This window comes from Ptychodera flava, chromosome 15 (genome assembly GCF_041260155.1).
Source record: "Ptychodera flava strain L36383 chromosome 15, AS_Pfla_20210202, whole genome shotgun sequence".
Taxonomy (NCBI): Eukaryota; Metazoa; Hemichordata; class Enteropneusta; family Ptychoderidae; genus Ptychodera; species Ptychodera flava.
Window position 1 is genome coordinate 31,605,812 of NC_091942.1, and position 15,897 is coordinate 31,621,708.

Sequence of the window (15,897 nt, forward strand, 5' to 3'; positions counted from 1 at the left end):
GTATAGATTTTGCCCCTCATTAAGCGATCACCATGGTGTAGGAGGTGAGCTAGCTCTGCATTCAGGGCCTAGGGCTGTGTGTTACCGGCGTTATACAGCCTCCCATGGCCGGTAACACACAGCCCCGCCATGCAGAGCTAGAGGTGAGCATGCAAAATAAAATGACTGCCAGTCACCCACAAGAGATCAAGTTCGGCTTAAGATTACTTCAGGGCAATTTTACTGGTAGGTTTTGACAGTGCACATACACACACACACACACACACAATACTGGCCATTTGTTAGCAAACTAAGTATAAGTTTAAAGGGAATTAGACAAAACAACACTGAAAGACAATAGCAGGTTATCAAATACATCTTTTTATTGATAATGTGGTGGAACTAACCAATCAAAATACGGTGAAGTGATGTTTTCTCATCATGACTTACCTACACCAATGAGACCAATATGATGAGATTTCTAGAGCACTACATACAGATTCTCAAAGACAAAGAAATCACTATACGTTGAGTAGATTATGATCCATACAATGGAAGTTAGCATTCACATTGCCAAAAGCAGAGCTTGACCAGCCAAGTTAATTGATCCACTCTTTCCAGAAGTCAAAGTAAACTAAGGCAAGACATTTTGTAAAACAGATACCTTACAATATAAGATGTTTGAAAAAAACTTTCATGGTTGGGTTCAACTTTCATGTACAGCATTTTGGCGATGCTAACTATAATATTCGACAGGATAAAGTGTAATTTTCCATTGTTGATGAATAGTTTCATTTGACAACACTTGATACCAATAAAAAATTTCATTTGAACTTCTCTCTCCCTTTTATAAAATTCTCTCATCGTTATATTACTTATGTGAACTGTGTGTATAACAATGGATATCAATGGATGCTATGATGATATTTGTTTGTGAAAGAGCTGCCCTTTGTACAGCATGAAGAAAACAAGTCTAAGATACAAACATTCAGCATGCCCTCTATGCTTCGTTAACACACCACTGGCTCAAGGAAGTATCTCCAATACAAGAAAGTTTCACACATTACATATTTGGATGAAAAAAAAATTTCAGAGCTTCCCAATACAACCAGAGAGTAAGCCAATCAGAGGACACACTGTAGACATTACACACACATGGCCCAACAGAGTTTTGTCTTCAGTAACTTTTATGGGACATAGTCTCTGTCTTTAGACTTATTTTTTGTACATTTTGAGAAATCTGTCATATTATTGAGCTCACACTGAAAGAGTGCTCCACAAAATATATACAGACAGAACAGTCATACAAATAACAATGTCTTGTCTCCACTTCAAATGACCACTGCATCAGTGAACTAAAAGCATTTGCACAAAGTACATGGCGGCTAGACTTGACACTAACAAATATACACTTAGCTCATGGTTGGCTGATGAAGGCATTTTTCAAAACAGCGACCATGTCCCATTAAACTGATAGCTGCAAGTGTCAATCATACATGGTTAGATCCTACCAGCATACTCTTCTTGACAATCAAAGATTCTGCAAAATCTTCATTAAAATTGGTTTCTCTCCTCTATTTTTTAGAGTTTTACAATAAATGACAGTTCTTTCCATTGGATGAAACTTAGCGAGTATGGAGCAATGCTGAAATGTTGCTAGGTCTAATTTTGTAAGTACTTATAAAGGCTATGAAAACTATGTGGTAAAAATCAGAAATGAACGTTGGTTACAACATCAGCAAAAGTGAAATAAATAAGTCAACAGCATTTTAATAGGACCATGATAATAAAATTTTCGGTGTGAAAAATGACATAGAAACACCCTGACTCCATACAATAATGATGTAAGCACAGACAAGGTTTTTGTCCTTGTCTGTGATACAAGGAAGTTCAAATAATTTTGTTTGGCATTTCAAAAGAAGACTACATTCTGTAGAGTTCAATGATCACAATTTGTAACCCCTGATAATGTTATCAGCATTAGAGAAACTTTAAATGAGGGTAAAATATCCGAGAACCATTTTGACTGTAACCTGTTCATCCCCTTTTTCTTGTACATGGTTGCAACCAAACCATTGAAAACAATGGAGATGGACTGATCTATTTCAGTTATTGGATTGGATAGGTAATTGTGAGACAAACTGAACTTTCCCAATTGCCAAGGATAATTATCACTAGACTGTGTTACCTGGCAACATCATCCTCTTTTCATGTGTCATTTGAGTGGTTGTGCAGTGTTACAGTTTATCATTTTTCTTTTTTACAAGATGCAGAGGGTAAAAAAGAAAAAAAAATAGGAAATAAAAATACTACAGGCAAGGCTTATTAATCATGGCTGCAGTTTGCTCATAACAAAAATCTCAACATAGCAAAGGCTGACTCAACACATCTTTGTTTTTTCCTGTCAGTAAATGGACCATACATATTTAAGCTTTGTTAAAATTCCTTAAACTGACAAAATATATATTCTTGCTATAAAACATGACCTTTTGAAGAGGAAAAAAATCATCTCTTTTGAAAAAATTGTCAAAACGGTTTGTCTTACAGAAAAGTTATTCTTCATAGCTGCAGACGTACTTCAAATCTTATGTGCAAGACTATCAGAGTCAAATTAGTGGGACGAGCAGAATTTTTGGATTTCTCATATTTTGATAAAATTTCAAACAATCATGGCAAATCCTGGTTCACTGAAAATGGTGAGACATATTTGCCAGTGAAAGCACAACTGGAAGAGTAATGGAAAAACACTGTATTAATACATACACCTTTCACTGAACCCCTAGCAATCTGAGCTTGGGGTCCAGTGTTAGTTACTTGTACGGTGTTTCAAAGCTTTCTCCCCACACACTGACTCTCAGCTATAGTCTTGCACAGAAGATCAGCCACTTGTCCATTCTCCGTAGTCTTGTCCAACTTCACTAAGGTCATTACGTAACAGCATTTTGTACTTCTCAAATTTTCTTCCGACACTCGTAAAAGTTTATGCAGGTAACGTTAACTGTTTGCCTTTAAGAACTGTAAGAAAGCCATAAAAATTCTGAATTAGAACTATTAAGACAAACAAGTCATCGTTGATGACACAGTCCCCACTTGTTAATGGGTACTTTGATTACATGTCCTCAGAGAGGATAGAGTCCTCTTCATTAATTAGGTCTGTGATAAAAATACTTTGATACAGATGGCGCTCAATGGCCAAGAATGAGTTCCATGGTGATGAAACATAAACCAATGTAGGCCACCATCCTAAAGTTCAGAAAATGAGTCAACTAGGAATTAATCAACAGGATGTTGCAAAACATTTTTGTAAACAATTCTAACACTTGACAGATTATCACTGGTACCATATTTGAGACATGCCCAAGTTTTGGCTAAGGACAGGAAAAAATTGTAACAAAATGGCTGCCATGCAGCCATATTGGATCACATCATGAAACAAATTGACATACATATGTATGACATAGGTTAAGGTCCTTGTACCAACTTTGAATAAAATCGGTTGAGATATGCCTGAGAGTATTATGGCTCTGTACATGAAAAATCGTAACAAAATGGCCGCAAGGCAGCCATATTGGATCGTATCACATAACAAATTGACATGCATATGTATGACATTAGTCAATCTCCTTGTGCCAACTTTGAATAAAATCAGTTGAAACATATCTAAGTTATGGCTCTGTACATGAAACATCGTAATAAAATGGCTGCCTAGCGGCCATATTGGATCGTATCACATAACAAATTGACGTATATATCTATGACATAGGTCAATGTCCTTGTACCAACTTTGAATAAAATCGGTTGAAACATGTCTGAGTTATGGCTCTGTATATGAACAAATTGTAATAAAATGGCCACACAGCAGCCATATTGGATCGTATCACAAAACAAATTGTCGTGCATATCTATGACATTGGTCAATGTTTTTGTACCAACTTTGAATAAAATCGGTTAAAACATGTCTGAATTATGGCTCTGTATATGAAAAAATTGTAATAAAATGGCCGTCTGGCGGCCATATTGGATCGTATCACAAAACAAATTGACATGCATATCTATGACATTGGTCAATGTCCTTGTACAAGTTTGAATAAAATCGGTTGAAACATGTCTGAGTTATGGCTCTGTACATGAAAAATCGTAATAAAATGGCCGCCTGGCGGCCATATTGGATTGTATCACAAAACAAATTGACGTGCATATCTATGACATTAGTCAATGTCCTTGTACCAACTTTGAATAAATCGGTTGAAACATGTCTGAGTTATGGCTCTATACATGAAAAAATCGTAATAAATGGCCGCCTGGCAGCCATATTGGATCGTATCACAAAACAAATTGACGTGCATATCTATGACATTGGTCAATGTCCTTGTACCAACGTTGAATAAAATCGGTTGAAACATGTCTGAGTTATGGCTCTGTACATGAAAAAATCGTAATAAAATGGCCGCCTGGCGGCCATATTGGATCGTATCACAAAACAAATCGACGTGCATCTGTATGACATATGTAGTAATCCTTGTACCAAGTTTGAATGAAATCGCTTCTTGCATCTCTGAGATATCTGCGTGAACGGACGGACGCACGCACACACGCACGCACGGACATGACCAAACCTATAAGTCCCCCCGGACGGTGTCCGTGGGGACTAATTATGAAACACATGGTGCATGTACGCCAGTGGTTAGACTGTTTGACAAAATGTACTAACTCGCACAATAATCTCTTATTAGCCAAGGGGCATTTTGTAATTTTACTTTGCGATAACAAACCACTAAACATGCCTCTAGAATGATGATAACAATAAATGCCAAGCATGCTTTGTGATTTTAACTTCATTAGAAGATTTTGAAATGGTGCTATTGTACACACTTGAGAAAAGCTTTTATATTTTCTTTATCAAAGAAAATGGGAGTTTTAGGTCATAAAACATGATGACAATAGGATAGTAACATCCTTGGCCAGCTCCATTTTGTGATCAAATTATTAAGTTTTTTAGAATACATAAAATTCACACACACACAAAAAATTTACCCACTGAAATATATTTGCTAGATGAAGCACTATGTGCTGCAAACCACTTGGGTCGGTTGATCATATTGGGAATGTAAGGATTGACCAGTTATAAATCTAGCTGTTTCAACTTTTTGATGTTTTTATTGAAGTCAAACAAATGGGATTGAGTTTGGGAACACAAACTCAACTCTTACAAGATGCGTAAGAATATATTGTAGAAAGCAGTTCTTGGAGTCAGCATGGAAAGCAACTGATTGACACGCCACCTTCTCATGTTTAACACAAATTACCAGATATGTAGACTTGGTTCAAGTTGGTGAATTTTTTAAAAATAAAATTCTTTGTAATAGTTTCTCTTGTGTTTCTCCTATTTCATGCAAACCTGAATTTGTCAGCCCAGACCAGGTTTTCCTAGCAATTGAATATGTTACCTTTGAGTCTGCCCAGTAGTGAGTTAGTTTCTGTGATTCCGCGTTCACCCCCACTCACACATTTCACATTAAAACAGAACGCAACTCATCACATTCACCCCAGTCAAACATTCACAAATCATAGACTTGAACCAAGTCTACCAGATACGCTAAATTCACCAAAAAGAACAGTGAAACCAGTTTCCCATCAGGTTCATCCATAACTATAAGGTCATGTCAGTGGAAATCAGTCATGAAAACATACTCTATATTACAAATTTTAAATAAACCTGACCATTTGAAACCCATAAGTATGCGTAAACATGACTTTCACTCGCTGGTCTTGTCACAGCATACAACAAATACATGGCGATTTTTACTGACCTGACCTCATAGCAGATAGTGTTTGTCATTTCAGTATGTGTGTCTAACTGTTCTTTAGGCAAGTTCATTTGTGTGCCGATCTTGAATGATTTCACTGGAAAAGGGTTATAGGTCAAACTGATGGAGAAGGTTTAGAACTGCTTTACCTTTTGTGATGTACAGATAGAAGAAGTCACAGTAGAGAATGGTCTGTACACATCCAGCTACAATGGCAATCAGATCAAAGAAACCCTCTGTGTAATAACGGTATACCCAATTGACTATGTAGAGAGCACGGTAAGATCCTAAAGCAAAGAGGTAGTGGCTTGTAATGGTCTCGGCCTCCCCTGTCTTGCTGATCATAAATAATTGTGGCAAGATGGCGACCGATTCAAGATAGATTGAGAAAGTCCACAGGATCTGAAAAAATAAAACAAATCAAGATTACATATCTCTGGCTGAGAATATTTCTTCTTCAATAGCTTATCACTCAGACATATCTTAAGTAAACAGTATACATGATTATCAGAACAAGGGTAAATACATGATGTTAGTATTGTATTTGATTTATTCACTTTGACCTCTAGATATGTCACAGATTTCACTATCACAGGTCAAATCACAATGAGAAATTCCAGCTCAGTATCATGGGAGCTACTGTGCATGAAGTTGGACATTTAGCTCTTGCCTATAAGAGTTGGTATTATCCAATGGTATTTGATCCCTAGATTGGACCTGTGCACAAGGAAAGCAGGGTGGTGGTGAGTTGGATATATTTTAACATGAGGACAAAATGTTTTTTAAGTGAATAAAGTGATTCACATTGCTGTGCAACATAAGAACTATTCTTCAGAAGTACAGTACTGTTTGGAAGAACTGAACCAAGGCCATATGAAATACCAAGGATATTCCATGAAAGCTAATTCAACACTTGGCATTGTACTATTTAAATCTATTGTACTGTATTGGCTCAAAGTCCTCCATCAAGGTTTAAATGTAGAGATCAGTCAAAGACTCCAACTATCATGCCTTTCCTTGTGAAAGTAAAATGCCCCTCTCGGACAGTATTTTTGGACACAGTTTTTCATTACTTTCCACTCTGCATATGTGGACTTACTTAAAAGGCTGTGGAGCAAAAAGGTTTCCCCTTGTGAAAACTGCAAATTTAATTTTCCCTTACATTAATACAGACCATTTTAAATTTGAAATACAGGTATTGGTATAGTTAAGGTCATTTCTTTCTCTACTCCTAACCTTTGTGCAGTGACTCTAGATTTTAAGTTTCCTTGGGGAAATTTTGAGTAAAAGTTGAAAACTCTCAGGTTTGAGGCACATATTATCCTAATCATAGTTTTCAATTCTGCTCAGACTCAGCGTGCTGTCCTGCATTATCAACTGGTACCAAGGTGTTTCAATTCAAAACTATAGAGATCATGGACAATTCAACTGAAATTGATATCAAATTGTGAAACTTTCTCTATTCACAGTAAACTAAACTACAATATGCACATTTCATTGACAAGAAAGCAGTGAGGGATTGTTTGGGTGTGTATTCTTACCTCCAGAGGAGAGAAGTCGTGGTTTACAAGGAAAGCCAAGCCGCCGACGGTACAATTAGGAACTCAACACGGAAAGTATCATGGTTACTGTCATAGGTGGCTTTGAACTTGACAAACATCAAATAGACCGTGGTCACCGAACAGAAGATGTAGATGACTTTCATTGAGGAGTTGTAGAGAGAGATAAAATTTGTGAAAAGATCTAGGTATCTTGTGATGAAAACCAATGCAAACAGTATCTGACTCTTCCCGGACACACCTGAAATTCAAAGAATATTGGAAAGATATGTTAATATTAGATATGTGTTAATATTATTCCAAAGATAGTGATGTGTTTTTTACCTTCTTAATGTACTCTTCAAGGTTACTTGGGCTTTTAAGATCTTGTGCCTAGCTGTCCACCTAAAATTTAGGACTTCACATGCATTATATAATATTTAAATCACAAAAAAATTACTTTAAAGTTACTTTGGGCATTTTCTGAACATTGAACATATCTTGTGAAGCGGCTTTGATACTTTTACCAATCAATCAATTTACAGGCTGTAGTTACGTGTACTGGTGTAACACAAGAAGTCATATCACAGTATGGGCTTTCTTTAATGAGGCAGTTATGACAAACTGTACTATACTGAAATAACATCAGAGCTACAGGTTTTACTACAAAGCTATTATAATGATTGAATGTTTCTTTTTTATTGTAAAGTCATTCACAATAAAAGATTTAATTTCAATGGCCTGAGCAACAACTTAACAAGTAAATATTACAGTGTACATATCCTGCGACAGCATTCTGGTTTAGACTGACATTTATCACAAGTTAACTTCCATTATTGTTCAGCTTTTAGAGATATACATCTACAACACGGTAACCTTGCATTTACTTGTAACTCTACAAATATCACTGACAAATGACCCTTTACAAACGAAATATGGGATACTTTGAATTCCAGACACCAGATGGGGCTAATTCTTTCCAGTTACCTAAGATTTTGTGGGTCAGGAATGATCTCCCTACCAGGACGTGAGTGGTTTGGTCTGGATCAGGATCTAATGTAAACTATTGTTGAGACAATAAGCTCTCATTTTGTGGCCATCAATAAAACATATGCCATGTATCACATAGTTAGCACTGTGTATCACTATATTGTACCATCTGTTCAATGCACTGTGGTCAGGTAATTTGAAATTGCTATCTCAATACCTTATTGTATATTGGAACTTTCTCTTTTGTGGGATAAAAAAATAATGAAGGTAGCACTGAATGACTAAATTTGATACTGATTATGACTCTTTTGGGAGAAGGGACATATATATTCTATGGGGAAGGGTGCCTCCATGTTACCATGGTATGATATAGTGGAAGGCTGCCTCCATGTTACCATGGTATGATGTATACAATTTTTAAAACAAATACCTTCACATTGCCTGTGTCAATTTGTTTATTGTAAATAATTGGAAACATTTGTTTTCATCATCAATATATCAGTATATTCTTGCAGATTTCAATTATGATATCGCAGCAATACTATGTTAACAAATCAATGATGTGCCTGCATTGCAAGATATTCAGTGCTGGCACTATGCATAAAATTATACATTTTTCTCTTTACACGAGAACATATTGAAAGGAGAAAACCATAATTGCTTTTCCCAAAATCCTCTATATTCTGAGGGAAATGTGATGTTACTTTTGCAAGAATTTATATTATGATACACAAGTGTAACTGGTTTTTACATGCAATGAACTAAACTAAGATCTGGTCACATTAGAAAGTCATACTTTACACCCTGTATATCAATACTGATTGCTCTTTTTAGTTGTCCAATTATCATACTAATTTTGAATGATGTGGATCATGATTAACAAACTATAGTCAGTGTGATGAGCAAAGCTGTTCAGTGAACTATGGATACGCGAATTTATATCAAAGAACATGTCTGCAACATTCCTGATGTCTAGAACTAAGCTACAGTATTATTCTATGGGTCTGACAGGACTTCCTTGCATTCTGAATGCATTACATTGTATGTGTCTGGTGATGATGTGTCCTTAATGAGAAAAAGAGCAAAGGGAATGTGGCTGGGTGGTTACTACCTGTCTGTCTCACCATTGTTTTGAGTTGACATTTGGATAGGAAACCTATTCACTGTGACAGCTTTTCACTGCTTGAACAATACTGTGTGGGGATTGCATAGCACTTTCCTACACACATGATGGGTCAAAAATTTTAAATGCTATCCATATGTGCTCTGCCCAGAGGAAGACAGTACACCTACACAGGACGTGGCACTATTCATTTGGATATATCACAACTTCAAGCATATCTTTTAATGGATTGACAGGGTCAACTAAATTAAAGCATATTTAATAGCTGTGGACCACACAAGCAGTGATCTGTGTTTGCCTGCTTTTTATAGTGCATCGCAAAACCCTTCATAGTAATCTGTGTTTTCATTCAGTTGCAAGTAAAATGGTTCACGGAGCATTTTGGAACAGACAATTGTAAATGTTGTCTTGTTGAGTTGACAGTAGCAGCACAAGTTAAAAGTTAATGCCACGTCACTAAACCGTGGGAAATACAAAGACGAAACCTGACACTAGGTTTCTACAATTACGGCAGGCATGGTTTCCTCCGGAGAACAGCTGTATTGTCGGCTACCGCATCATTGCACGTATATGAGCGGAGGCTTCTACTGCACTGAAGTCGTATTGATGAACTCATCACAGACGCGGCGGCGTTTATACTAGGCCCGGGTTCCCATTCGATTTCGAGTCCACTGCCGTTAAAATCCGTTTGAAGCTTTGGCATTAGAGCAACCGTCGATCAACCACAGCTTTATGTAATGAGACTGTGGGCATCATTTGACCTTGTTGTGAAATAAGAATGCGACGTGCACCTGGCCTTTGCAGACGCCACGTTGGAACTTAGCAGTTGGCAGTCATGCCTCGCCGTCAACCAGCCGGCCAACGATTTATTTACAAAATTTGAGACGTCGTTCTACAAAAGTGTTGCGATGATGCAAACTTACCTGCACACGATCTTGTCCTCCATATCTTCAATAACAAGATAATGATAGCTAGGAGATGGCACAAGTCTCCGACCAACCGAAAAATATTCATTTTCCTAGCTGATGTGAGTGTCACAAACCTGGGGTCTACAATATGGCGGCTTAGGCGACGTGGCGAAGAGCGCAAGGTAGTATGGGAATGATGCGCCCTCAACGTACCGAATTAATTCAACAACCGAGATCGAGAACAGGTACAGACAGTGGCACAAGTCGCAACACGCTGAATTTCCGGCCCTCAGGACCGTATAGCTCAGTCCGACTGTAATTAAAATAGTTTCAAAATATTTCTATTCGTACACAGTATGTTTATGAGAATTGTATTGTGTATATACATTACAAGTGAATTTGATGAACAGCTTGCAAAACTTGCACATGTGAACGAAAGGAGGATACTGGCGACAGCTAAAGAAAAAGCAAACAAAAAACAGCAACCCAATCTCAGCAATCCCTCAATCGAGTAAATATTTGTATAAAGAGATTTAATTTAAAAGTCTATGAAAACTGCCAGCAAAGGTATTGAATATGTTCATGGTAAAATATCTTTGGCAGAATTTTTGATGTTAAAATGTAATACTGCAGTTGATCAGAAGGGATAATAGCTTGCTAGCTGATTTTGAGAAATTGTGATATGTGAATACACTGTTCTTATGTGAACATGCTCTTCTTATATATAACCTATCAGATAGGACTTTAAACCAGCACTATATTAAATTTACAGAATATGATAAAAGTGTCTTAGTTAGGCAGGGGAATGTTGATTTTATGTATTTTAAATACTTTCAATGCATATCTTCCTTATTTTCATGTTTATATTAGACTGGCCCCAGTCGCCTGGCTTTTCTTGGCAGCTGAGTTACTAGCCTAGACCCTATTTCTTTGATTTGGCCTCCGTGTCTCCGACTGGAGTGTGGTCACTCCAGTCGAGACATGCAGGCCAAAGCAAAGAAATAGGGGCTCAGTTACTGGCTGGCCAAACGATTAGTTTATGGGCCAAAGCATTCACCTCATGATCTACGCAACAGCCGATCCTCAGTAAACCCAACAGTCTGCTGCTGTTTAGTCCTTCAATTCATTGTGTTTTAATACTTATACGCCCACAGACTTGGAGCAAGTCTTATATTTTAATTACTGTGTTTGTAGGGAAATTTGTAGACTATTACCACTGCGCTTACTTTGGCAATGGAGGGCTCCTGGAAATTGGTGTATCAATAAGGCATTATCAAGGGAAAGCAGAAATGTTGCTGGGGTCATTATTAAAGCACTATACTCATTTCAAAAACCATAGCAGAGCCAAAAGAAAACCACTGTCTCGAGATTTCATGGCACAAAGGCCATTTTCTGATGCAAATGTATTCAGTGGCAATAACAGTGTATTCATTCCTTGCAGACAAATTTCCCTGTACTTTGCATAATTGTTTTAAATACAATGGCTTTGAAAACACCAAACAATAAAGTTAGCAATTGTCTGCATGATGACATTGCAATCCTGCTTATGCTGCAGCCCACAGTTCTGTGTGCAGACATTTCACTGAACATTCATATATTCCCTGCAGCATTGCAGTACTTAATTCTCAACCATTTATGCACATTTTTTTTCAAGTGCGAAAACATTTTATTACATTGGATTGTAACAACGTTATCAATGAACAACTATGTTTCTGGATTTTTTAACATTGATTGTTAACAAAGTGACTTGAAAGTTTTTCTGTTGATTTTGCAGCCAGTCTGTCGATCAGTTTTGATCTGGAGAATCAATGGAAAAAACTTTGTTAGCAAAGGGTATCTATTCAGGCAGGGACTCTACCTCAAAACAGCTGGGTTGAATAGGGAGACTGTAGTATCCTTACCCATGGAGGTAAAAAAAGTTGGAAAAGAATGTTAAAAGTATTTTCTGATCTCATAAATGTTACATTTACTTCTGTATGCAAAAAGCCATCAAGCAAGATGGAAAGTAAATCACTAAATAAAGGGTAAATAATCTTTTGAAAAATCACAGTGAAATATGGCAGGGATCTAAAATGAAGTAGAATAGTGGATTTGTGGCAAATTACAGTCAAATGCAAAAATTTGAATACCCAACCTGAAAAGGCCAGAGATCAGGATTAACACAAAGTTTGGGTGGGTGTCACTCAAGTGCCCTTATGAATAGAAGGGCCTTTTGTACCCCTGCACTAAGGTAGAACGTATCTGGGGACAGATATTCAGACTCTCAAATTTCTACAACTCTTCTCTGATGTACCACTTGTGGGGGGCTCATTTTAAAGCTCTTGATGAAAGAAAAAGTTTTACCATCTTAGCTTTTTGAAAATCCAAAATTGTGTCCCTATAGGATCGTGGCCATTTTGAATTTCAAATATCGTAAAGTTTTGGGTAACTTATTTCTCTAGTTCCAAACTTTGCATGATGACCCCTGATTTTTATTGTTGATTTGATAAGAGAATAGTTGAAAGTTTCACTTAGGGAATTTTGCCCAAAAGTTTAAGATTTAACTTTTGAGGCGTATACTACCTTAAGGTGATGTACTACGAATTATGTCAAAATTAGGTTGTGGTGTCATTTTCTTGAAACTTTGCACAAATATTCTTGGAAGTTGTGCAAGTGCAAAAATGAAATAAAAAATGAGGGTCACCACGCTCGTTTCCATGGAAACAGACGTTAAAATGGCATCGTTAGAAATAAATAAAAATGATATAATTCACTTAAACTGAAGAAAGCAATTATAAAACGCTTAGCAAATGAGTTAATTTTAATAAATACAAGACTTAAGATCCATATCTATCAAATGTATAGTTCTCATGATGTTTGTAAAGAAATTTTAACATAAGTATCGATTACAAAAGACGATATCAAAATTATATCACTACATAATTTTCGAACTTTCTTCCTGTCGCTTTGAATGGTGTCATTTTGACCAAACTTGGCGAATAAAATCCTGACATAATACCATTTAGTTTACACTTTTAATAAAAGGGTGTCACCATGCTACTTTTTACAATATCTCCAGGTGAATGGGTAATATGCGCCATGTAAATGGGGGAGAAATGTTAATTTTTCGCTCATATTGAATAAAAACCAGCTTCCTAGGGGGTCAAAATATGACAAGGTTATAGGTCACATGTATTTCTTAGAGACTGGGTCAGAAAATTAGGTAAAGGCGCAATTTCAACAATGACAGGTGATGTTAAACATGCACTGCAAAATAACCCATTTACGGCAGACTGGAGTTAATCTGCGCAGAAACGTTCTAAAGCACGTGCGCGTCCGAATTCCTCGCACTTTACCTTAAGTATATTCTTTATATTCTTGTTATAATTGCAATTGGCAGTCAGTGTAGCCTCAAACCCTTGTCAGGCTAATACAACATCATAACACCATACAGAATTGTCACAACAAAAGAACAGTAAATGATGTGTGGATCTGATAATATGGCACAAATAAGAGACAAAATTGGGCTGAAATGAAATAAAACCACCATTATCCAGATATGGGAGGAAATAATAAAATTAAATGATCATTCATATTGTAAATGCACTCTGCTTGATCGATCTCTGAAATGAAATGAAACCACCATTATCTAGCAGATATAGGAGGAAAAAATAGAATTGAAATGGTCATTCATATTTTAAAGGCACTCTGATTGATCGATCTCTGGTGATCTGGTAATTGCATGACTTAGGCAATTAATTAACATTCACATTATTCATATCAAAGTACAACTGTAAACAGGTCTGCAATCACTATTGATAACAATTGATTTTGGTAAAACAATGGTATTGACTAAATTCCTCCACATGGTAAGGACAACTGATGACAAATAACCAACTCTGGACAACTACAGAAAAGCAAATTTAAAACACAACTTAGATCTGTATGTTTGATTGAAATCATCACCTTTGTTACAAACAGCTCTAAAGGATTCATACAATTTTGCATTAAGCTGTTCACCCCTATTGCCCTCTTTACAGGTCCAATTTTACCATAGAAAACAATAAGATTGGTTCAAACCATGGTGGTGAAAGGGAGAGTGAAAGCCTGGCAGCTTGGTTCAGTGTTGTTTTCAATGAGTGAAAATTTTTCTTAGAATTTTGGCAAAGGTGCTTTGCTATTGCGGGAACTGAGCAAGTAATGTTGTAAAATATTACAGAGCAAGAATAGATCATGTTGTGTGGCAGGATGATGAAAAACATGGTCCCATGGGTAATGTAACATTTGTAATAAAGGACACAGATTTGAAAACAGCAATTGCAAGATATAGACCCAAAAACTTTCACATCTACTGAACTCCCTGAGTTAACAGGGATTTTTTTAACTTCTTTGAGTGAGCCCTCAGCACATGAAGTGTGTAAAATTGCTTGGGTAATGGATACATTTTTTTGCAATGGCAGTGTGTTAATTTAGTATACAAAGCGTACTGTTCCTAACACTCAAGCCAGTAAATCAGTCTGAATATTCTAAAGATCACAAATACAAATGTAAATGGGAGCCTGAAATTGGCTTTTGACAAGCGGGACTTTTTCGCTGATATTCACCACATTTCAGCTAAATAATCCGCTCTTCTTCCACTTGAATGAAGAAAACAAAGTTCTGCCAAGTGAAAATTACAAAATAAGTTCCAATACGTCACAAACTCAACATATTGTACGCAGTTGTGAAAGCCGTCGTACGCAGTAACACGGGTATTGCCAGAGCAATAGCATTGCGTAAGCCACAGTCCTGCACAGTGTATTTTGTATTTTGGCCGATTGTTGTTGTGGATTTCGTGTATTTTGGCCGATTGTTGTTGTGTATCTTGCGTCATGAATCTTTCCTTTTAACTAGTCGGACATTATTTAAAGTCAATGATTTGTCAGGACTAGGTACTCATGAAAATTACAAATTGATTTTGGGCGAGTTGGTATTGGGTGAGTTGGTATCGGGTGAGTTGGTATCTGGCAAGTTGGAATCAGGTAAGTTTGTTCTGGGAGGGTTGGAAAAGGTGCCAGTGACTGGTACCCTATTTGACCTTGGCCTACTGACAAAGGTGGGTTCGTCACTTTCATGTGCTGTATGTTGCACTACTCTAACCTATGCACAAAATCACAAGCCAACATATCAACAGACTTGAGCACTGATAATTTCCCTACAAAATCTTTCCTTCAAAAAGTTTCCAAAGTCATGAACCAGATTCTAAAGGCAACGGAGTATGATGCAAGTATCAGTAATCCTGAATAAAAATACAAAACACCAGTAATTCCATTCAAAATAACAATTATTTTATTTACTTATCAAAATCTCTGACAAGTGTGTATCGTTTCCATTTATTTGATGAAAGCTTCACAAGAACAAATGTTGAAAAACGGCCAGGGCAGGGGCAATATGAGGCAGACTCTACAGATACACATTACATTACTTAGAAAGAATGCAACAAAGGGTTGCTACAGTAGCTTTGAAATAAACAACAATGAAAGTACATGAACAAAGTTCGTTAACTTGGTATGCAAAACTTGAAAGGCATATGA

The 15,897-nt window shown here is 36.8% G+C and overlaps 2 protein-coding genes across 2 annotated transcripts in view; one reads left to right on the forward strand and one right to left on the reverse strand.

Annotated features, from left to right (window-relative positions):
* The window catches only part of LOC139151902 (probable endonuclease 4), a 577,101-nt gene that overhangs the window by 79,701 nt on the left and 481,503 nt on the right, over positions 1-15,897 (forward strand). The window lies entirely within an intron of this gene.
* On the reverse strand, positions 341-10,537 carry LOC139151879 (ER lumen protein-retaining receptor 2-like). Its single transcript, XM_070724910.1, is given in 5 exon segments — positions 341-2,994; positions 5,936-6,188; positions 7,328-7,374; positions 7,377-7,586; positions 10,361-10,537. Coding segments are annotated over 5 exon segments (636 nt in total). The 5' UTR covers positions 10,452-10,537; the 3' UTR covers positions 341-2,959.